At 42.3% G+C, this 22,329-nt stretch overlaps 2 protein-coding genes and 1 long non-coding RNA gene across 5 annotated transcripts; 1 reads left to right on the top strand and 2 right to left on the bottom strand.

The window, feature by feature from the left end:
* Window positions 1–2,275: 2,275 nt before the first annotated feature.
* Window positions 2,276–4,658, bottom strand: LOC121696317 (cathepsin S-like). 2 transcript variants are annotated; one of them, XM_042077770.1, is made up of 8 exons: window positions 4,530–4,658; window positions 4,153–4,279; window positions 3,837–3,959; window positions 3,569–3,721; window positions 3,162–3,461; window positions 2,826–2,991; window positions 2,553–2,655; window positions 2,276–2,446 (listed from the first exon to the last, which is right to left on the bottom strand). In XM_042077770.1, exons 2-8 carry the CDS (start codon window positions 4,270–4,272, stop codon window positions 2,347–2,349), a joined length of 1,065 nt encoding a protein of 354 aa, XP_041933704.1. In that variant the 5' UTR covers window positions 4,273–4,279; window positions 4,530–4,658; the 3' UTR covers window positions 2,276–2,346. The 2 variants fall into 2 exon arrangements, with proteins under 2 accessions (XP_041933704.1, XP_041933705.1); XM_042077771.1 differs by having other exon boundaries at window positions 3,237–3,461; window positions 4,530–4,655.
* A 3,494-nt stretch (window positions 4,659–8,152) lies between these two features.
* LOC121696330 (alpha-endosulfine-like) lies at window positions 8,153–21,235 on the top strand. Of its 2 annotated transcripts, none has more exons than XM_042077799.1 (3): window positions 8,153–8,331; window positions 14,883–15,005; window positions 16,802–21,235. In XM_042077799.1, the coding sequence occupies exons 1-3, from the start codon at window positions 8,275–8,277 to the stop codon at window positions 16,970–16,972; spliced, it is 351 nt and encodes a 116-aa protein (XP_041933733.1). In that variant the 5' UTR covers window positions 8,153–8,274; the 3' UTR covers window positions 16,973–21,235. The 2 variants fall into 2 exon arrangements, with proteins under 2 accessions (XP_041933733.1, XP_041933732.1); XM_042077798.1 differs by having other exon boundaries at window positions 14,880–15,005.
* On the bottom strand, window positions 8,158–14,883 carry LOC121696338. Its single transcript, XR_006026291.1, has 3 exons — window positions 12,572–14,883; window positions 9,808–9,961; window positions 8,158–8,868 (listed from the first exon to the last, which is right to left on the bottom strand). It is a non-coding gene; the product is annotated as an uncharacterized LOC121696338 (long non-coding RNA).
* Window positions 21,236–22,329: the final 1,094 nt, after the last annotated feature.

Genomic DNA, 22,329 nt, shown 5'->3' with positions numbered 1-22,329 from the left:
CCATCCTGGAGATTAAGCTATCAGAGGAAGATAATGAAGTATCAGAGTGATGTGTTTGGGTTTTTATTTTCGTTTGTTTGTATCTTTAAAAAAAAATCAAAGGTAACTTATTTTTCTATTTGTGATTCTATTTTTTATTCTATTTATGGTCTTGGGGTCCTTTCAACTTTGAAGAATGTATGAAAATCTCTCACATCTGCTGCTCTATAGACTGTATAGACGTAAAGCTCTTTTTTAGCAAGAGGTCTTCTGTACAACTATTGGTCTGTGTACTATGTTCTATTTATGTTGACGGCCGAGTCCCCTTCCTCAGTTTACGGTCACTCTCCAGCTGCCTGGAGATGAGGAAGTGGATCAGAACAGATGCTGTCCACTGGTCTTGGGCTTTATTTTCTAATCATTAATCTCAGAGCCAGTCAGAAGCCATGTCTAAACAAAAAAAGATTACACTTTTGTATGCCACATTTTCCTAATCTCACACACTCAGCAGATCTGCAGGAAGCTATGCATTTTATTAAACCTGTGAAAGAAAAGTCTCATGTGGCTTTAAAAACATATGTGTCTATTCTTTCGTGTTTTCAAAAAAAGGCAAATAAGTAATTGTCTGAAATATTTATTTTCTGAATGACACATTTTCTTTTACATCTTTAGGCCTACCTCCCAAAAGGAGTCACTCAAATACAGGCTAACTGTACGTACACACCGCTGCCGACTTGAGCTTCAAAGATTCAGAAAGTCATTCATTTTCAAAGGAAGCCGGCTTCTCTCGGCTGCAAGAAGCGGCAAATCCGTCTGCGTCGCGTTTTGGGCGTCAAGCAGAAATTGGTGAACTTTATGGTAATGAGCTATGACGCGGTTCAGCGACCAATCGTAATAGACGGCCTAGTGGATAGAACATGATCGAACGTAGAATGCTGCCAGGTCAGAGCGACCAAAGCACTGTTTTTGACAAGCGTCCTTGACAGGGTGACCCGAGCTTCTATGGAAGTGCAAGTCGGCGGCGGTGTGTACGTAGTTATACAGTCACTACTCACTAGCATTCCTGGCGAGCGCTTACCTTGTCCACAAGGGAGATCAGTATTCTGGCTGTTATATATGGTTTACTTACACAGTGTTAAAAGTTGCAACCAAGATGAAGGTAGCAGCAGTGCTTAAGTAAGGATAATGTTCTTATTTGGACTCAAATATGAAACCACAAACTGACTTTTTTCAGAATAGAAGACAGAATCCCCCAATGGTGCCATTTATTTAGGGATATAAATGGAAGTTGTGATAACTGGCCTTGGTTGCTCATGTTGGCAACTTGGCATACAACTACATGACTGACATGCTCTGTAGCAGAGCTGAAAATCTCAAGCTTCCGTCCATGTATCATTTCTACCTGTGCACTTGATTTCACCAATTGGGTGATCTGGCTGAAGGGTTGTGGCAATTAGCTGGTGTGGTGTATAGTTGGAACAAAATGTGGTAGAAGGCAGTGTTCCACCACTGCTCTTAAAATGTATCGACTTGTAGCTCCTTACAATCCAACTGCAGTTTGATAAATTTGCTGTTCATACGCAGGAAATACAACCTTTTAGACAGGAAACCTGCATTGCATAATACCAAATTTCAAAAGTTCACAAAATACCACTTTGCTGTACTCCAGAAAAACTACAGTACAAGTCCCATAAGTGCAGTTAATTTGTAAGGGACAGCTGGGGGGGGGGGGATTTGATGCAGAATTTGTACTCACAGGAAACCCATTTACAGAACTAGTTAATAAACCACCCCACATTAAGTAGTGCCAGCGGACAGGAATTCACAAACTGAAACCAACTAAAGAGTTTTATAAAAAAAAAAAAAAAAAAAAAAAAAGCGTCAACAGGACACAGGCAGCCTTTAGGGTCTAAGTCATAGATATTAGAAAGCTAGATACCTTCTGGAGCCCAATGTGGTATGTAAATAGTGATGCCATCTTGGTGGGGGCAACAATAACTGGAGGCCAATGGAGGAGCATGTGTGACTGGAAATCAGACAGGTGTCTCTGTCTATGGGCAACACTTGCAGGCAATAAAGGTGCCGCCTCCATGGCGGCCGCGTTTACGATGCCACCTAATAGAACAATGAGGTATTTAGATTTCTAATATCTGTTCAAAGTATTACCCGAATTACCTGACCAACACACCCACATGGAAACTGATACAAGGCAAACCCATAATATTAAGGAATTAAAATCATGTGACATTTGTAAAAGAGATGCTACTTGCTGATAATTAACACTTGACCATAGGAACACAGGTAAAAAAAATATTTATTCAAAATGTTTAAAATGTTAGACAATACAATAATTGCTTTTCTTTAAGCTCACATAATAGGGTAACAGGGGAAGAGGGCAATGCCACACTCATTGTCATCGTTCCTTGCAATCTTGATGTAGCCCCTTTCGCCATAGTGTTTGCCCCAGCTGTTGAAAAGAGGGAGAAGTCAAAACAGTATCAAATCTCAGTCAAATGTTGTGGCAATTCATATACAGAGCAAAAAATAGGCTGTAGGGGAAACGAACCACAAACCTGTTTTTAACCAGCCAGTAGTCATGTCCTCCAAGGGTGCCATAGCCTACCAACAGCACTCCATGGTTGACATTTTGGGAACACGCTGGATCCCTGTACACTCCTGTAGAACACCAAGAGAAAAAACACCATGAAGGTTGTGACAGTTGACCCAAATACAACAGTCAGTCTAGTGGCCAAAGACACATTTACAGAATTCAGTCAACATCTTAAAATTGTACCAGAGTTGAGTTAAGCTTTTGAATCAACAGCCTTTAGAGCAACACTGCTTACCACTGCGGTAAAACATGAACGTCAGCAGAGAGGCATCAATAGCAACAGCAACTGGGCCGATGTGGGCGACCGCCTCCATGAGTGCCTGTTCATCCCCCTTTGGTAGGCAGTTGTAGCTGGTGCAGTTAGCCGCTCGATAACTGGGGTTATAACGACACCGGCCTTCCTGTGTTGGGGTGTGCGGGAAGCAGAAGCAGAGGAGTCAAACAGTTCAGCAACATTAGTCAAGACTGTACAGGACTCACCAATGGATATCACAAAGCAGAATCCCTCAATTCACACTTGAAATATTCTTGCAAGGACTAAAGTCACCAAGCCCCCATCAGAAGGACTTACAGCTCCATGTGAATCTGGATAGGTGGTTAGGGAGGCAAAGGGGGAAAAAAAAAAAAAAAAAGAAAAAAAACCTACTCTGCCCTCATATGGATAGTCCTTCTCTGAGTCAATGCCTTGGTTGTCGATCACATATCGGAAGGCATTGGTCATGAAGCCACCATGACAGCCATAGGTCCTGTACTTTGTAGCACAGTCCACCAGGTTCTGAGCGCTCAGTGACACCAACGATCCAGAGGTCTTCTTCAGCTGCCCCTCCAAAGCGCCAACAGCACTGAAGGCCCAACAAGAACCACAGTTTCCCTAAAACACAAACCAGCAGACCAGACAAATCAGCTTGCATGCTGCACTAGTCAAGGATGACCCCGTTCATAGGGGCTAGCTAGTCCACAAGGTGTTAAGTCACAAACCTGCATCTTCACTTCAGTCACGAAACCTTTGGTCCTCCAATCGACAGCCTCTGGCAGGGGCCTCTGGAGCAGTAGAGGCCGTTTGCGTGGGCCCAAGTCCAGTTCCCGTGGTTCCAGAGTGCTGGTGAGCATGGCAATAAGCTCCCCTGATGCCTATTTCACAACAGAAGAGCCCTCCCATCAAAACTAGCCAAAAAAGGGGCAACTCCTTTCATTTGATAGAATGAAAAACAGCCATCTAGAATACATGAAGAGGGATGCGCCTTACCAAGTCACCCAAATGGTTCATGCCCAGCTGGTATGAGTGAACGCCAAGGGACGACTCCATGTTGTGTTGCTCAATCATATTGAAACGGTCCTCCCAAATACTGCGCCTTTTTAGCTCCTCAAACTGGGGGGGGGGGTGAAGGGTTCAAACGGTGAAACTTCAACTTCTTATTACTAGTCACATATTACGCAGCAACATTTTTTTTAATGTCGTGCTTTAACCTGGTCTCCACCCAGAAACATGTAATGCAATCCAGACATTACACCCAAATTGACCATAATAAAAATTACTAAAATACTGACGAAGACAGGCCTACCTTGTGGGGATAGACTTTATCATAAGTCTTCTTCCAAACCATCCAATATTCATCAAGATCAGGATCAATAAGGGCCAGAGTGGTTCCACAGAACAAAGCAACCAACAAGCTCCCCAACATATTGAACCTGTGAGTAATTAAATTGTTTTAAATCAGTGCAACTTACTGTTGAGAAAGCATGGGACCCAACTAAAATTCAACTTTTACAAAAGGCTAACAAAAACAAAAAAGCTTTAGACATTAAAACCTATTGAATCCAATGTGTTCTACATAAGCCCCATTGTAAGCCCAACATGCTGCACAAAATAAATAAAATGCCTTTTCGTTGCTAACATCTTTAGATTCAAATTTGAAAGAGAACACAAACAATAGCTCACCTTTCTATTGAGAATAGAAGGACGTGAGCAATTCGTGTGCTGGATCCACTTTTATTGGGCACGTAATCTGCTTATTCTACGCCAATGAAGATTCCAAATCACCTGCGTCTGCAGCGTCCACCGGTTGCACAGGTGAGAGGCATTATGGAGTTTCTAACTGCTACACTGATTGGATAGTAAATGTGTGATCAGTGGTTTCAATAAACTGTATGTCAAAGATCTGTGCGTGCTGGTGTAGGCCTAGGTCCAACGAGTAGCCGGGAATTGCTTAATTGAACTCCTAAATGAAGTAGGCCTACTCGCTTATTTTATGAAATAAACTCTTGACGACCATACCGCTACACTGTAGCATATCTAAAGTTGACACTTATAGCTCGATACGCGCTGCCTATGACGAAAACTAAAATGTAGGCATACCTTTTAAATGTGTCACTGCAGTAGCTAATGGAAACCAGCAGAGGGCAGTGTAGGTCACAGCTATGGCTCTGCAAGAAGTAGGGCCTAATGGATTTTCTGAAGGCCAGTGCTGGTGTTTCTTTTAAGATTAGATTAGATTCAACTTTATTGTCATTTAGCAGAGTACAGGTACAGAGCCAATGAAATGCAGTTGACAGCCAACCAGAAGTGCAAAGAAGCATTAAATACCAAGTGCAGGTTTAGTATGGTAGCCTATTCTGTGCAGTTGTGTAGACAATAGAGATTAATAATGTACAGTGTATAGTTGGATAAATACAGGTTTTCCAGAAGACATGTCTACAAAGATAAGTAGAGTATATATGTAGAGTATAAATATGTACATTATATGTACATGTAATACATATATTGCACAGGGCGAACCGGACCCCGACGCGCAGCGGAGCAGCAGACCGCCGAATGTTGGGAAGGCCCATTCAAGTGAATGGAGCATTCTTTAGCATTATGAAGAGCCGTGTAATAAATATAAATATAATGTATAGTAAAGACCATGGTTTGGGTGGGCATCCTTGACAATGGATTTGGCTTTGTTTGTACAGCGTTTTTGATATGTGTTGTGGATGGAGGGGAGTTGGGAGCCAATAGTCCTTTGGGCAGATATACTCTTTGTAGTGCCTTGCGATCAGCATCGTGGCAGTTGCCGTACCATACAGAGATCCAGTTAGAGTATTCTCTCAATGGCACAACGGTAGAAGTCTGTTAGAATCCTAGGACATAGTGTGCTTTCTTCAGGGTTCGTAGAAAGTGAAGGGGCTGATGCGCCTTATTCACCAGACTGGAGGAGTTAAGAGACCAAGAAAGATTTTCGGTGATGTGTACCCCAAGGAACTTAAAGCTAGACACACTTTCCGCATGTAGCCTACCTACCTGAAAACCTAACTTATTTTACTGAAGTAAAATTATGCTATTGTTATACAAGGATACAATGATACAAGGAAGTTTATTGTCACATGCATATAGTTACTGGAAGTAAGAAATGCAGTGAAATTATGTCTGGTGTCAGCCTATTTGTGCATTAATGGGGGGGGGGGGGGTAAAGAGTGCAGTAGAAGAGGGGTTTAGTAGATTAAGTGGCAAGGGCTGCATAAAAAAGGTGGGGGAGGATTGGGATTGGGTGGGGGGCACCAACAAGGAGCACCCAAGAGCAACAGGGGCAAGGAAAAACTCCCTTACCAAGGAAGAAACCTTGGGCAGATCCACGGCTCAAGGGGCTAACCCAACTGCCAGGGGTCTTGGTGTGTGTGTTGGGGGGATGACAGGGGAGATGGGATAGTGTGCTGTGTATGGGTAAGCATCTTATGTTTGGGTAAAATCAAATATTCCGTAAATGTGTCTACACATACACACACACACACACACACACATACACAAGCCCCTGTTTAAACCTAAACCTTAGGGAAATAGGGCATGCCTACATTTCTGCATCCTTGTCTGAAGGCGTGGCTGTGAGACCGTGTGATCAAAGATTCTAGAATCTTTGGTGTGATTGAAGGCTACAGAGTGCAGGAATTTGAGTCATGCATTGCTATGGCAACATTCACAGTGCAGTTCTATTAGTTTCATGACACTAGCCCACAAGCAGGCATAATGACTATCCTGCAATCTCTAATCAAAGTGGTTTCGCAATAAAAAAAAAAAAAAAGGGGGACTCTGCTAATTTATGTTAAAATAAAAAAAGAATCCAACTTCTGGGACAGTCCACAGTAATAAAAGACAAAATGATACAATCCAACTATCCATTGTCTAATAAGTCTGATCTGATCTGATCAATCTGACTTTCCAAGCCCCACCGAAAACAAGAATTAGTGTTTATACCTTGCAAATACAAAATGAACAATTAAATGAAGTGCATTTAGATTTACATCTTGTACAGCAACAATAGAGTTCAGGCTAAAATAAATTGCATGTATTGTTTGTTTATATCATGACATTCATCACATTCAGCGACTTCTAGTACAGTACAGAAGTCATCATGAAATAAGAATATTAGAATATAGAACTTTCATTTCAAATTCATTATTTTTTATTTATCATTTAGAAAAGAGTGCTGTTTAAACCATAAACTGTTCTATATATACAGTCTATGGTTTAAACACACCAATCAACACGTCCACAGTAAGCCAATGTGCTTACGTCAGAGCTGAAATGGAGGTTGAGGTGTAATGGAATGCCTCACACCTCTCTTTAACCAGTCAGAGCCTGAAAAATGCAGGCCGTGAGAGATGCCAACGTAACAGTGACCAAACTAATTGCAGAAAACAGGCCCTTCATGGTCCCCCACCTACAAGAGAATCATTCATGACAAAAGGTAAAATTCCAGATAACCCAACTATCAGGCTTGGTCTGTCTGACACAGCATTACAATAAGAGAGCTTTTAGCCTACTACCTGCCATGAATTGCCTCGGTGAATTAGGCTATTCCCAACCCAACAACAACAACTTGCATTTACATTTATTAAGCACTTTATTAAGGCACTCAAAGCGATACTGTGAAGTGACCCAACCCAACCCAAGAGTCACTAGGCTATACAAATATTGTGGGGAAACATCTCTATCCTACTATTCGGTTTTTTAATATTCAATTTTATTCTTATAAATAACTTATACACTTGTAGGCTAAAGATATTTTGTTTTACATACAATGAAGCAAAGTTATTGCCTTAAGCTATTATTCTTTTTATGATTAGGCTATTATTTATTTATGGCTGACTATAATAAGGTATAGGCCTAATATATAAATTAATAAGCATCATTGACACAGACTCTGAAAAACGGACTTTGACATAGGTCTTACAATAGTAGAGATTGCTGAAGTAGGCTAATGTAGGCCTAAGTAAAAAAAACACTCATGGCCTAACTTCTGTAGGCCTACAGTATATGATTCCTTGATGATTTAGGCCTACACCTGTCAGATGATGAGACATGTCGATTTCTAAATGCAATGTTTGGGCTTTTTTTTTTTTATCTAGGCAACACAATAGAAACGAGTAGCCTACATAATAGTGTGTTTTGCTTAAATGCCAAAGACATGTTAATAAAATTGTACTCTCTTCCTGGCGGTTACTTTTCCTCATTGGTGAACCTCATTGGTGAATGTATTTGTCATTCATCCTTCCAACGCCTCCTTGCGTGACGTCAGATGTGTCAATCGCCATTTTGGAATAAGAATAGGAATATTGTACAGGAGTGCCGTGGGCTGAGGGCAGAGTATATATAAAAGCTCCCTTTTTCAGGCGACGAAAAGGCGCTTTACCGTTTCCCAAGTAGAAACATGTCGTCAGAGAATCAAGAGTCCGAGGCGCCATTGGAGTCCGGAGAGGAGAAACAGGTAGGTTTTATTGTGCAGCCTACCTTGAACAGAGCAGGGCTTTGGATGCCAGCTAACGTTAGCTAGCTGTAACGTTAAGCCTGCTACGTCGCTTATTTTAAACCAATGACTTACTGTCACAGTACCCTGACATAGAATTAAGCTGAGATGGGTGTATTGATTGTAATATTGCGTCCTAGCCACGTTTTATTACCTGTCGCCTTATTGTGAATGTGTAATTACATGTCGTGACATCGAGCTAGCCCATATACGGGCAAGGCTCGGATATCCTGCATTAATGCACAAGTTATCCTTTCCCATATTGCAGGTTAGGTGATCAGTCGCAAAAAATCGTTCCCCTCATTGGTCAGTGCTGTTGTCAAGCTTCAGAGGTGTCTTCCGGTTATGATGACTAAAAATTTCGTGCGCAGCTCTGCCATGTTGATCCAGTTCACAGGAACAGTGGAGGAGAGAGTAGGCGTGATTGCTGCTGTTGAGGCTCTTGGTGTCCATCTGCATTAGCAGGCTGAGATGTCAAGTACACGGTCTCTTGAGTGCCTTTAGGGCGAGAAACACAGCAGAATATCGGGATACTGCTGCTCTTATCCTCAAATACAAGTACCAATCAATGTACATAACATTCTTTAAGACATTCTTTTTTTCTTTAAGATGGCTAATGTTCTACACATTCTGCAAGGCCTATGTTTCTGCCTAAATATCAGGCTTAATCAATAATCCCATAGCCTCAGGTGACTGTATTGGTCCAAACCCATAGACTACCTGCCATCTGAGTGTCTTGCAAGGTAAAGGCACGTTCAATGCATTTGACAAGTAGCAACCATAGTCTTCCATAGTATTGTTGTTACCACTTTCTTACCAAATGCTCACATCACTGATAAGTTGTTGCTCGTCAGACACCCTAAATGCACAGTAACTCAGCTAAGTGGCTGCTAAGCTACATAAATCATAACTGCACTGCATCAGCAGACACCCCACAGTTTACACCTCTCCACAGCTCAACTACCTGATCCATAGACTGTATATATAGTCTATGACCTGATCTTACTGCACAGAGTGCTCATCAGTAGAATTCTAACCCTATAGAAGGGTAGGCTGTAAGCTCTAGAGTGTTGATGCCATTCTAAGATCTAAGTATAGGCTTGTTGGCGTCACCACATGGCACCTCAACAGTACCTAATTACCTTAATATTTCCTAACTGTCAGGTTACAGTGTTTTACAGTGCAGAGGGAACCTCACTAACTACCATCAATGTGTAGCACCCACCTGGTGCTACCCACTGTTACATAGATATAGTTTACTATATTGACAACCTACATAAAAATCCCAACTAAAGAATGGATAGCGCTACCATAAAACACAAAAGCTCCGACAGCCATCTTAACGTTTATAATGAAGTCTGCCTGAAGGCTTTTGGCACAGCACATAGTGCTCATGACATGACCTTATTTTGTGTAACGGTCTCTTAAATATTTTACCTCCCCTGCAGTTGAAGCAGACTTTGCAGTCCGTGACAAAATCATGACGGTGGGCAGGGCAGACGTATGCATGCATCATCATCATCATGCATACGCATTGTTTTTAAAGCTGGAGTTTTCTCCGCAGTGACTTGTTGTGGACGCAGTGGCCGTGCTGCTGAGAGAGAGAGAGAGAGAGAGAGAGAGACCTCCAATACTCACTACTGACAACATGTGGCCTGTGTACAGTCTGAACAGACAGACTCTTCAGTGTGCCCTCAGTGGGGAAGCCAAAGAACCCAGGAGAGAGAGTAGCCTATATCTCTGTGCTGTAGTGCTGTTGTCTCTCCAGCTGGAAAGTGACTTGTCCAGACTAAGATTTATTTCGTATAAATGGTTAAAGTGACCTGTCCAGTCTGTGTATTTCACAAACATGGTTTAAGTCAGGGGTTCTCAAACTTTTGGTTCCAAAGACTCCTTGTGAGGGAGAACATTTTTTCGAGGAGCTCCTCATAATCATAACAATTAAGCTTATGCCATTTGTATTCTCTGAAGTTGTGGCTAGGCTCACTATCCTGTGTTTTCTGGCAGGTGTGCAACTTGGTATTTTGTCAACTTTGGATATTCCGTCACTTGATGATGTGGACTGACTCAAACATTTCTCCACGTTCATCAGCTGGCTAGCTGGCAAATAAAACAACCTAACAAAACAACGTCTTAGAGATCTTCTAAGTATAAGTATAAGTACTCTTTTGATCCTGTGAGGGAAATTTGGTCTCTGCATTTATCCCAATCTGTGAATTAGTGAAACACACTCAGCACACAGTGAACACGCAGTGAGGTGAAGCACACACTAATCCCGGTGCAGTGAGCTGCCTGCAACAACAGCGGCGCTCGGGGAGCAGTGAGGGGTTAGGTGCCTTGCTCACTTCAGCAGTGAGGGGTTAGATGCCTTGCAAGGGCACTTCAGCCGTGCCTACTGGTCGGGGTTCGAACCGGCAACCCTCCGGTTACAAGTCCGAAGCACTAACCAGTAGGCCGCGGCTGCACGGTGTCACCAAACCATGTATGTGACATACTCTCCCTGCTCCCCCGCCCACTTTCATGAACATGCATAGTTTGTTGGCTTTATGTTTTTTCATGGTGCTTCAGTCAGGTCAGGTCATGAATGGTAGAACCTCGGGAGTGTTGAAGCTAAGCATATGTAGGGGGTCTATACCTTTGTAATATATGAGCAAGGTATACAGCAGGGTTTCTCAAACTTTTTCAGACCAAGAACCACTGAACCAATAAAAAAACTCACAAACCACCTAAAAACAGTTGATCTACTTCAACAGTATATTCCACAATAGGCCTACTCACTGAACCACCTTGCTTATAGTGTCAGAGGACTCGTATGATTTAAATTGCCGCAGCTTACATAGGCAGTGTTGCAGAACTGTTTTGATTTACATACAAGTTGGTTCAATATTGCAAACAACTCATCTATATTATATTTTACCAAGTCTGCTCTCGGACCACTTGGAATAGCGTGCGAACCACCAGTGGTCCCTGGACCACACTTTGAGAAACACTGGTATACAGTGAGGGACTATGTGGGTGTGGTTTCTATTGTGATGATGACTTGCTAAAAGTGTTCTGAGTTCCAAGGTCCATGATCATTCAATTCAATACTTCCTTTGTTGATATTTAAGGATGATTTGTTGCTTCTGTGTTGAAATATGACCAGCATAAAGACAAGTAACTCACTATTCCCAAGGCCGTTATCAGCACAGTAAAGGTGGAATTAGTTCCAGACATGTTAATCATTCACCTGTTTATAGCAGTGTTGTAAATATTCTGTACCTTGCTCATTTGTGTATCTTATCATAAACTCATCCGCCCACGCACCGTCACCCTATCTTGGAGACTTCTCATGTACTGTATGAAACACCCATTCAGGTACTAAAATAAACAAACGGCAGCAACGAATAAACGGACGGTAACACTGTTTATACAAAAGGGAAGTGTTAGGCACACCTGTCCTGCAGCTTACCTTGGTGTAGCCTATATAGGGTGCCATCTGTCTCTCGCTACAGCTTCTAAATGTATGCAAGGCCGATGTGCTGCATTTGGATGGGTATAGGTTAGCTAAGGCACTTAATGCCATGAAGGAGGGATCATCCTGTTGGATCTGTAAAGCTCTGTACACAATAATGCAGCAGTCACCCTCAGGGACTTTTAAGCACCTTGTTCAAAGGACATTTGCACAGTTAGGGTCTGCAGCAAACCCCACCACGAAAGCCCCCTGCTTTTGTGGCCTTCTCATTTCCTGCTCTTGCTTATAGCTGACTACATCCAGGCTTATGAAGGGGCTTTGTAACCAAAGACAATCTCAGTCATATGTGGGGCTGGCTTAAGGGTCTCTTGGCTTTAGAGTAGGGCTGCAAAATGAATAGATTTTTAATTGAAATCGCAATTTAAACTAATGCAATTAACTAATCGCAAAAAAGCTGCAATTAAACATGCAGCTTGCAACTCTTTCCCAAATGTTAATCTTGTCACATCTGTGATTTTTATATTCATGTCATCCTCCTTGTGTGACAGACAGTGAAGCTCACCTAGTGTTGTACTTCTCATGCATTAGGCATGCTTACAAATCAGAAGTGGTTCAACTTAAAGCGATGGCATATTGAACTGAATCTTAATTTAAAACAATTAAATTAATATTACAAATCAAATCGCAATCACAATATTGGTCAGAAAAATTGCAATTAGATGTTTTCCCCAAATCGTGCAGACCTACCCTGGAGGCTGCCGTCAGATGAAGGAACACCAAAGCGACTGTTCTGACTTGCTGTGTCAGTTGTGTGCTGTTGTGTATCAGGACGCTTAGACCACCTTCCTTAATCATGCTAGCAAAGAAGACTTTGAGTGCTACCCAGTGCACGGAGAGATGGTAATGAAACTAGCCTCACTAATAAGGGAGACAGGAAGCTTATTAATCAAAATGTTTGGGTGAAAACAAAAAAAGAAACATTTAAACTTTCATAAAAAAGGTGTGCTGCTCAATCTAGCACTTAGACCAAGTACAGATAGACCTACTAGGCTTAGTTTAACTCTCTGTCTTTTGCTTTCAGGCCAGGCCAGGCCACTGATAGATGGGATATTGTTCCCTTGTGGTCTCAATGACATACAGTAGATAGATGACCAGAGCTATGTGTCAGTCAGCCCAGTGTCGGCTTCTGCTCTGCTGACTGGCGAGATAGGACGGGGTGAGGCTCGTTGGACGTGGAGATAACAGGGTGGCTCGCCAAAGAAGAGTTTTATAAACCATGGACATCCGATTGGTGTGCCTTGTGGTGTAGTATCATCTTGTCAATGCAAATTAATACCAACCACTAAAGGATGGCATAAAGGGTTGGCTTGTCTTTTACCTTTTCGCTGTAACAGACACATTCAGACCTGGCATTGTGTAGCCTAGTTTTGAAAAATAAAGTAGACTAGACTGTCCATTTTAAGGCAGTAACCCAGACATGTTGAGTCTTGAGGCAAAGCTCTTTGCTACAATATTGCATTTACATTTATTCATTTAGCAGACACTGTTGTCCAAACTGATTTATATATGTCAGCTATATTTCAAGGGATTACATTGACCCCGGAGCAACTTAAGTGCCTTGCTCAAGGGCACAGCGGTGGAAGCCAGGAATTAAACCCACAACTTTTGACCGCATGCTAGCTCCTTAACCAATCCACTACCCAGCCCCAAGCAACCTTGGATGATATAATGTTTCGATGAACCACAACCCAGGGGTGCGTTTCCCAAATCCATAGTTGCTAACCTGTTAGCAACTTAGTTGGTTGACAATGGGAAATTGCATTGCAACCAACAAAGTTGCTAACTAATACTATGGTTTTGGGAGACGCGCCCCTGGTTGATAAGGGTGTTGGTCCTGACCTCTATCACGGAATCATGGCAGAAAGGACTTTCGGAAATGGCTGCACCTCAGCTTAATAGCTCTGAATGAAGGGGGTGGGGGTCGTGGGGGTGTAGGCGAGGCAAAGCTTTGTAAAGGAACTTCCCCCATCTGCATATGTTGCATTCACATGTCAACTAGCCTGTTATTCTCATGGTATTTTATAAGGCCTCCTCACACACAAAGTTAAAGGGGAACTATGCTGTTTTTTTTAGCTTAATTTACCTTAACCATAACAGCTTCGGGGTCATTGGGATGGTTATATGACTTTTTCCGGGTTGAATGGTGGCCTTCTCGCTGTGGGGAAAAACCACCCTTGGTCCGCGTCTCAAGTCTCGCTGTCTCACGATGTAACAAATTGCTTTACGCCACTACAAACATGTGCCAGGCACCAGCTAGAACAAGGTAGCGCTGGAGTTTCTCAGACAGATCCGGTGAAAAGAAGCAGAAAGTGAGTCAACCGTTGTCAGAGGAACAGGGAAAGAGGACAAAGTAGACTGACCGAGCGAGGAGTGTCGTAAAATATCTACTCTGAAGTTGTAGAGGGGTCACCGGCTGATGATCGGTCGACCCATGTTCAATTCCCAAATCTGCCATTGCGAGTCAGTGATGCTTTGGATTAAAGCATCTGCTAAATATCAACTTTAACTTCGATTGGATAAAAAACACTGCTATAGGAAAGCTCATTCATTGACACTACACAAGTACACGATAAAAACAGTTCGGCAGCGATATAGGTAACAGGAAGCTACGTCAAGGCTGGGACTCTGAAATGGACGAGACCTTTCCAGTGTACTGAAATCGAATAAACCAATCACATGCAACCAATATTAAATTCTGATCTATGTTTATTACTTAACTTCGACTTACTTAACTTCGACTTGCGTCTCACTTCGCTCTGGCCACAGTGCGTATGTATGCACTGTCGGCAAAATAGTCTGCTGTCAAACTCGTACCCATAAAGTCAAACGCGTTCCAAAAATGTAAACAATAGGTTTCAAATAAAGTTTCAAAGATGCCGTGTGTTATCATGATTGACACAACCTGAGGTTGTATTTTAAAATTGTGACAATAATTTCGGATGAAATTTTTGAACTTGGTGTGCATGTGGCCGTTAATGAGCATCTCTGTCCCCAGCAGGACTCCCAGGAGAAGGACGCCAACCCAGTGAAATCAGAGGAGGCCAAGCTCAAGGCCAAGTACCCCAACCTGGGGCAAAAGCCAGGAGGGTCAGACTTCCTGATGAAGAGACTACAGAAAGGGGTAAGGGAATTGTGCTTGGAACTTAGGATTGTTCAACGTTATTGCACTCTCTGGGTTCTAATTTGGAACATAGGATTGTTCAACCTTATTGCACTCTCTGGGTTCTAATTTGGAACATAGGATTGTTCAACCAGAGACGGTTGATAAAGGATCTTTGGTTCAACCTTATTACCTCTTGGTTCTAATTTGTATGACACTTGGGCCCTAATTTAAAAGGGGACAAAACATGTGAAGAAGGGTGGTCTAGATTCATTTTTATCTGCCTTAGCATAGATTCTGTTCTTTGACGTCAGGGTTAATCACTTGTGTCCTACCACCTGCTGTTTGATGAAAGGAAGATTCAGTGGCAGCATTTATTCATTTAGAGCACCTCACATTTCAAGGACTCACTTTAAACAATGCACTCAAAACACTGTCAAAAGAGTGTTTTTGATCATTTATCACAATGCTAAGCTTTGGTATGATTCAACACACACACACACACACTCCACTTATTCAACTATCACCTCACATAAAGGTTTTACATTTTTACGAGAGGAACCCAAATTTCTAACCTCTTCATGTAGTGGCTTTTCTTACTCTCCTCATCACTATTAGTACCATACAAGTAAATTATCCACGTGCAGTGCTTTGCCACTACACACCAGAGTATATGCACACTAAAATAAAGCATTGCACTTCCAGCCCAAAGCACATTCTCTGTGAGAGGAAAATTGTGAAGTAAATGTGGTTAGAGTGCACTTTAAAAATGAAAGTGGAAGTGCCTCGGGCTTTCTCCTCAGTGGTTGTCACATCCCCTCATAATTGCAAATGGTGCGATGAGACTCAGTGAGTGTGTGAGGTACTGGCGCTGCCTCTGCATCTGTTGTGCTCACACTGCTACAGCGGAACTGCAATTAAAGGTGTAGGTTTTTGAACATTCTAAGTTCCGCAACAATTGAAGGTTCTAAAATTCTATGTTGAATTCAATGAACCCAGATATTCTTTAGAATGTTAATTTCCCAACATTCCCGTCACACCGGTGTGACGGTACTCCTTTAAGGGTTAAAAAATGCCACTGTAGCAAAACAACCCGGTGTATCTGAAAATGTTTAACATTAGATGGTTGTTGCTATGAATTTTGTTAATTGTCTCCTTAATGGAGTCTTACCAACCTTTTTAAATTGTTCACTGTTAAATTTAGCTATTGTATTGTTTTTATTTGTATGTCGCTTTGGACAAATCCCACAAGCAAACACACACACAGATGAACACACACACACACACACACACACATACACACACAGAGATAAACAAACACACACACACACCATTACCCCCCCACACACACTTACAAGCAAACACACACATACACACACACAGAGATAAACAAACACACACACACCATTACCCCCACACACACGCTTACAAGCAAACACACACACACACACACAGACAAACAAACACACACACACATACCATTACCCCCACACACACAGTCTACATACACAAAAGTAGGGGATGGAGTAGGTGATGGAGGTTTGTATTTTAGTTGGATGACTTGTTACATGTATAATTGGATGTTTTCTTCCCTCTTGTTTGTCAGCCTGCAGGCCTGTGACTCATAAGTTTACAGACTTTTGATTCATTATATGTTTATCTCTTCCTCTCTTCTCTTTTTTTTATTGTCTTTCTCTTCTTTCCACTTCTGTCATCTTTGCCTCTTTCACTTTTTTCCTCCCTCTCTCTCCCTCCCCCTCTCTCTCCCTCCCTCCCTCCCTCCCTCCCTCTCTCTCTCTCTCTCTCTCTCTCTGCAGCAAAAGTACTTTGACTCAGGCGACTACAACATGGCCAAGGCCAAGATGAAGAGCAAGCAGTTGCCGGTGGCCGGTCAGGAGAAAGGGCTGGTGACCGGGGACCACATCCCCACGCCGCAGGACCTGCCTCAGAGGAAATCCTCTCTAGTCACCAGCAAGCTGGCTGGATAAGAGCAGAGTCACCCACCTGCCACCCCCCAAACCCCTATCCCTGTACCCCCACCACTCCAATTGAGTACGCCCCCCCAATACTAACCCCAATGCCTCCCTTCCTCCTTCCACGCCCAAATCCACCTCCCCACCGGGTTCCTTATGAGTGTCTTGAAGCAGGGTGCAGGTCCCACACACTCAGCCCATTACGGAAGATGATGGATAGATCGACCCCCCACCCCCCTCAGTGTCTCCTTCCTCAGATAGTAACGTTAACTCTTCTCTCATCACTGCTGATTGTGTCTTCTTGCCATTTTCGTCCCTTTAGTTAAACCCTCCCTATGACCATACTGCCTCCACCACCACCACCACCACCACCACCACAACTCATCCCTTCCCTGGTCCGCCACATACCTTATAGCATCAGATTGTCTTTTAAAGCTGTAGTGAGATATAGAGGTGCACAGGTACTCCTTATCAAAGGCCAATGCGTTCTTTATTCAAATAAACTTAGGTAGAATTCAAAATCCAGGAAACACTTTAAAAGTATTTTAAAGATAAGACTTGTACCGTACAATAATACTTTATCCAGAATAGAAGAGGCAGTGACGCAAAAGTTATGTGTTTTTGTTTCAGAAAAGGGATTTTTTTTTTTGTTTCTTCCTAAATGGCTTGATGTGTCCTCCCAAATCTTTTTTTTGCACACAGTTGGCCATTTTGGCCAGGCCTATACAGTTATCGCTTAGAAGATTCCTGTTTTGGCTTAAACAAGGGCCTTAACTTGTTCGTTTAACCACGTTTATTATCTTCTTAATATGAGCTCACCAACTCTTTTTGAATACAAACTCAATCTGACTGGGATGTGCATTGCTTCCAGTCATGTACCTATGGCCGAGACCAGTGCACCTCTAGTGATACTTTCACAACCAAATGTAACCAATGTTTTCCTGGATACTGGCTCTGTTGCAACACATGTTTGTTGTTGGTGTGCCGTGCAATATGAGCTAGCATCCTGTCCCAAGAATTTAAGGAACCAAAGATACAGGGACGACTAGACAATGGAGAAAAACAATGTTAGCAGGCCAACTCAAGGACTGACGGTTCCTCAAGGCCTGTCCTTCAAACCAATCGGGATCACCCTTATGCAATCAGAATGTGCCCAACTTTGTGTCTAGTTGTTGGGCATGTTTTGCTGGTGCTTGCCTATCACGCCAGCCATGTTCATATGTGCCCTAAGTGGTTGCTGTTTTGGCTGTATGACCCAGATTTACATGTCATCTGGCCCCACCAGTTTTTACGACTGCGTCTTTCTGAATCTTCATTAAGAAGCAAGGACTGAGTTACCAGTCATATATATATATATAATTGTGCAAAAAATTGTGCATTCAACATGCATCATATATATATATTGAATGCACATTTTTTTGTCTAAAACTTGATGTGGATAAAAAATGATTATGAATTGGTAGAACATCTGGGACAAAGACGAATCATAACTATATGATATTTATACAAATATTCATGGACAAATCATAAATTCCAAAACAAGCCTGTCACTAAATCTGTAATCAGTCAGATATGTGAGGCAGTATCACTCATATTAAAATACCTTAGAAATAAATACCTACTTGATAAGACGCATTCCTGTGGGTGTGGAAAGAACTGGTGATCCCAGGGTGAGGAATGGCAGAAATGAGAGCAGTTTCCCCACGTCATCGTTGCTGCAGATGCAGCCAGAGCTTCGGTGTCCCTCATCCCCCATCCCCTCCTGCCCCCCCCCCCCCGCCGGGCCGCACACCGGGAACAAAAAAAGAAAGGGATGAGGGGAAGAAAAGGAAGACCCCTAACAAGACTGTATCTGTGCTGTACCATACTGGGCTGGGACAGGCAGCGTTCTTTATGATCACTGCTTCTACTGTTGTCATGACTACTACGCTTTCTGTTGCTGCTCTGAACGAGATGGGTGGGGGGGGGGGGGGGGGGTCACGCAGTCGCTGCCAGGAGAGTGATGCGTTTGTGTGAGTTCAAGACGTGACCACAGCCGCTGGGAGAGCACAGTGAATGACCCGAGTCTTAAGTTAGAGAAGGAGCTGTTTACTCCCGTTTTGAGTTGTTATTATACAGTGGGAGTGATCGGAGCACAGAGTGCAACATCACGTCTGTCGCTAATGCTGAGTGAACAGTGGCGGGTAATTCTGATATTGTGGGTGAATTGAAGAGCTGATGAGGATGATGATGATGATGAGGATGTCATGACTGTGGTAAGTAACAGCAGGTGCTGTTACCATGGTCACAAGCATTTGGTGGGATGGAAACTGCTGATAGTAATGTGACGGAAGTTGATTCAATAGCAGACACACAGGAACATCTCAGGTGTTTAAGGCAGCATGGACAGCTTTGAATCACTTTAAATAATGGATGTCAGTATATCCTTGATTACCTGAGACAGGAATTACCCCTAATGCTTAAATGAATCCCTGCTTTTCGAAAATGAATTGAAGGTTCTAAATTGCTAGTGTTAAATATATTCAATAAGTCTCCTGAAACAAGTCATCAGCTTGACTTTCCATGCCTGTCTTTGAAAATAGCCTAAATGCCTTCCCCAGCACATTTCCACTTTATTATATTGACAAGATTATGAAAAAGGTGAATATTACCTCATGTTTTCAAACCTACAGTCTAAAGGGAGAATGAGATATTGCAGCCCTTTCTTTCACAGCCAATCATTTACTAGGCTGCCATCTATCTCAGCCAATTATAATATTGGCTTTTCATCAACCAATCATCAGCTGGCCTGCTTGTTTCATATACAATCATCAGCTGCGCTGTCCAGCAAGCCTTGGCCAGCCACTATGTTGGCAACTGGGGTGGGCAGCAAACTCAGAGAATCTTTCCCCCTGAATTCTAGAGATGTCCAGTTGACAATGCACGCCCAGTAAATGGAGTTAAATGGAAAGATGGCAAGAAACCTACCTAGTGGTCAACTTGTGTGCAATGTATCAAAGGTGTACAAGTGATTTTGCTCTCGAGAGAAGTGAGATGGGCTTTGAGAACCGGGAAATTCAGAGAGAAAGATGATGTGTGATGTGAGTGTATATATTTTTTTCTGCCATCTGCCTTAGTCCCAGCCTCATGTAAATAGCTGTTGTTTCTCTTTTGTTTTTTGCTTATGTACCACAAATCTGTTGGTTTAATTTGTATTTGGTTTCACTTTTGCTCAGTCTTTCGTTTTTGTGTGTGTGTGTGTGTGTTTTGTTTTCTTCTCTCTCTTTTGTTTTGACTCCGCTGCTCCCATGTTAACCTGTGTGGGCAGAAAAAGCAGGAAACGAAAATAAAACCGCCAAGCATATACCGCGCCCAACAAGCACAGCAATCGGCCTTCAGAACCCTCCACAATAACTCACAAGGGAATCGGCCTATGTGTTTATTTATTGTGTGAACTCCGAGTAAACTGGAATGTATAGCTGCTATATGTAAGGAGAATTGAAAGGTGCTATACGGAATTGATTAACACACAGGGGTCGACCTTGGTGCATTTCTCACATGCTTTGGCTGCTTAGTTCAGGGGAGTGCCATCTTAGGCTCTGGAGGGGCCAGCCATTAGAGACACTTCTGCATTTGTTTATGGGATCGTTGGTGGCCTCTGGTCGGATGCAAAGCCTTGTTGGGTGGTCAGTTGGGGAGAGCTGTCCAGCTGTCTGACGTTAGCAGAGGCTATATATGTAGTATGGACACACCCACACACACACGTGTTTATAACTCTATTAGTGACAGAGGTGAATCCAGTGATTCAGTGAACAATTCGATGAACAGATAATAGACATATCCCATTACTCTGCATCTGGGTGTGTTTAGCGTCTTTGGAATGGCATAGTGTGAGCCAATCAAGAGTCTGTCTAAAGGTCACCTTGTGTCTGATTGGGTTTGCCCACGTGCATTACAGGGCACGGCCCTACCATGCTGCACAGACAGATGGAACAGGCCTCTTATTAAAGGTGTGGCTACAAAATAGGACAAGCTAATGCTTTATCATTGCCCCTGCAGGATCTCTACTACACTACTTGCCATTGTGAAACAAATGTTTTTGTTTTGTTTTGTTTCATTTGTTTTTGCTGTTGAATTATAAACACACTACTGTAACAAACGAACTGCAGAATTGTGCCAGGAAAGGAGTGAATTGATGGACTGGAAATGGGACAAATATGGTAAAATGTAGAGAATGTCTAATAATGTCAGTGTGGAAAGGACTTTTTTGTCAGTATTTGAAATAAAATTTTACATGAATTCTCAGATTTGTCTGAATTTTTTCATATGGACTCCTGCAATGCTGACTGTGTTCATCTGCATGGCACCGTGTTCACTTGGAAGTTGTTTTTGTTGACATGCAGTATGGTACCACTGTCATGGTGTACTTTTAAATATAGGGGTCTGTTTCTGGGGCTTACATCATGTGCTGTGTAGCGATCATTTCCTTCCTGAGGTAACATGAGAATCAGCACTGTATCGCAAGCATTATTTCAGTCCGACAGTAAACATGGTGTCATGTTATATAAATGAGCCAGTATCAGCATTGGCCAATAGAGGGCAGAATCTTAGCATACTCTGATGTGGGGTTTTTAGCAGTTTCCAGGGCCAGGCGTAGGATTTGTACACCGTCTTCAAACCCACACTTGAAGAATAAATTTGACAAATGCAAAGATGAACTGAACTGGTTAGGATCCCACACAAAAATCCAAGTTACGGCAAAGAGCATCAGATGAGAAAACACACCTGACATGTTTTTGTTTTGTTTATTTTGTTTCTAAGAAAATAATGTTTAGTTTATGTCCCTCAACAATCAGATAGTATATTGGATTGTCTTCAGATGCAGATGTCTGATTTTGTTTTAAAAACAAATATATAGGAAGTGACATTAAACACTAGGCCCATTTGGATAGATCTACAGTAGTTGTATGCCTATGCCAACATACAAGTTGTTGAATGCACACGACTGTTGCTATGGCTTGTGTATTTTTGAAAGCCCCAAAAAAAAAAAACCAATAAAACATTCAATACCTGGATAGATCAAAGGGTGAAATTCTGATTCTGGTGTGATCAATCAAAGGGTAAAATTCCTTTGCTGTGGATTTCAGATCAGGTTCAGGCATCAGGGGTGGCTTCCTAAGTTCCTTTTTTCTTCTAGAACAAACCAGAAAGTTTTTGCTAGGTTTCATTAGTCAGATGAATGAAGAAAATGTGTGGTTCCGCCGACACAATATTATTTATTTAATTCCAGACAAAAAGGACAGTGAAACCAACCCAGGCTATTTCAACCAACTTTAAAAGTTAATATAATAATAATAATCAATAATAATGAACTTAAGTTAGTAAAATATGTG

This window comes from Alosa sapidissima, chromosome 21 (genome assembly GCF_018492685.1).
Source record: "Alosa sapidissima isolate fAloSap1 chromosome 21, fAloSap1.pri, whole genome shotgun sequence".
Classification (NCBI taxonomy): Eukaryota; Metazoa; Chordata; class Actinopteri; order Clupeiformes; family Clupeidae; genus Alosa; species Alosa sapidissima.
The sequence above is the reverse complement of the archived record's forward strand: the minus strand, read 5'-3'. Positions and strand labels throughout refer to the sequence as shown.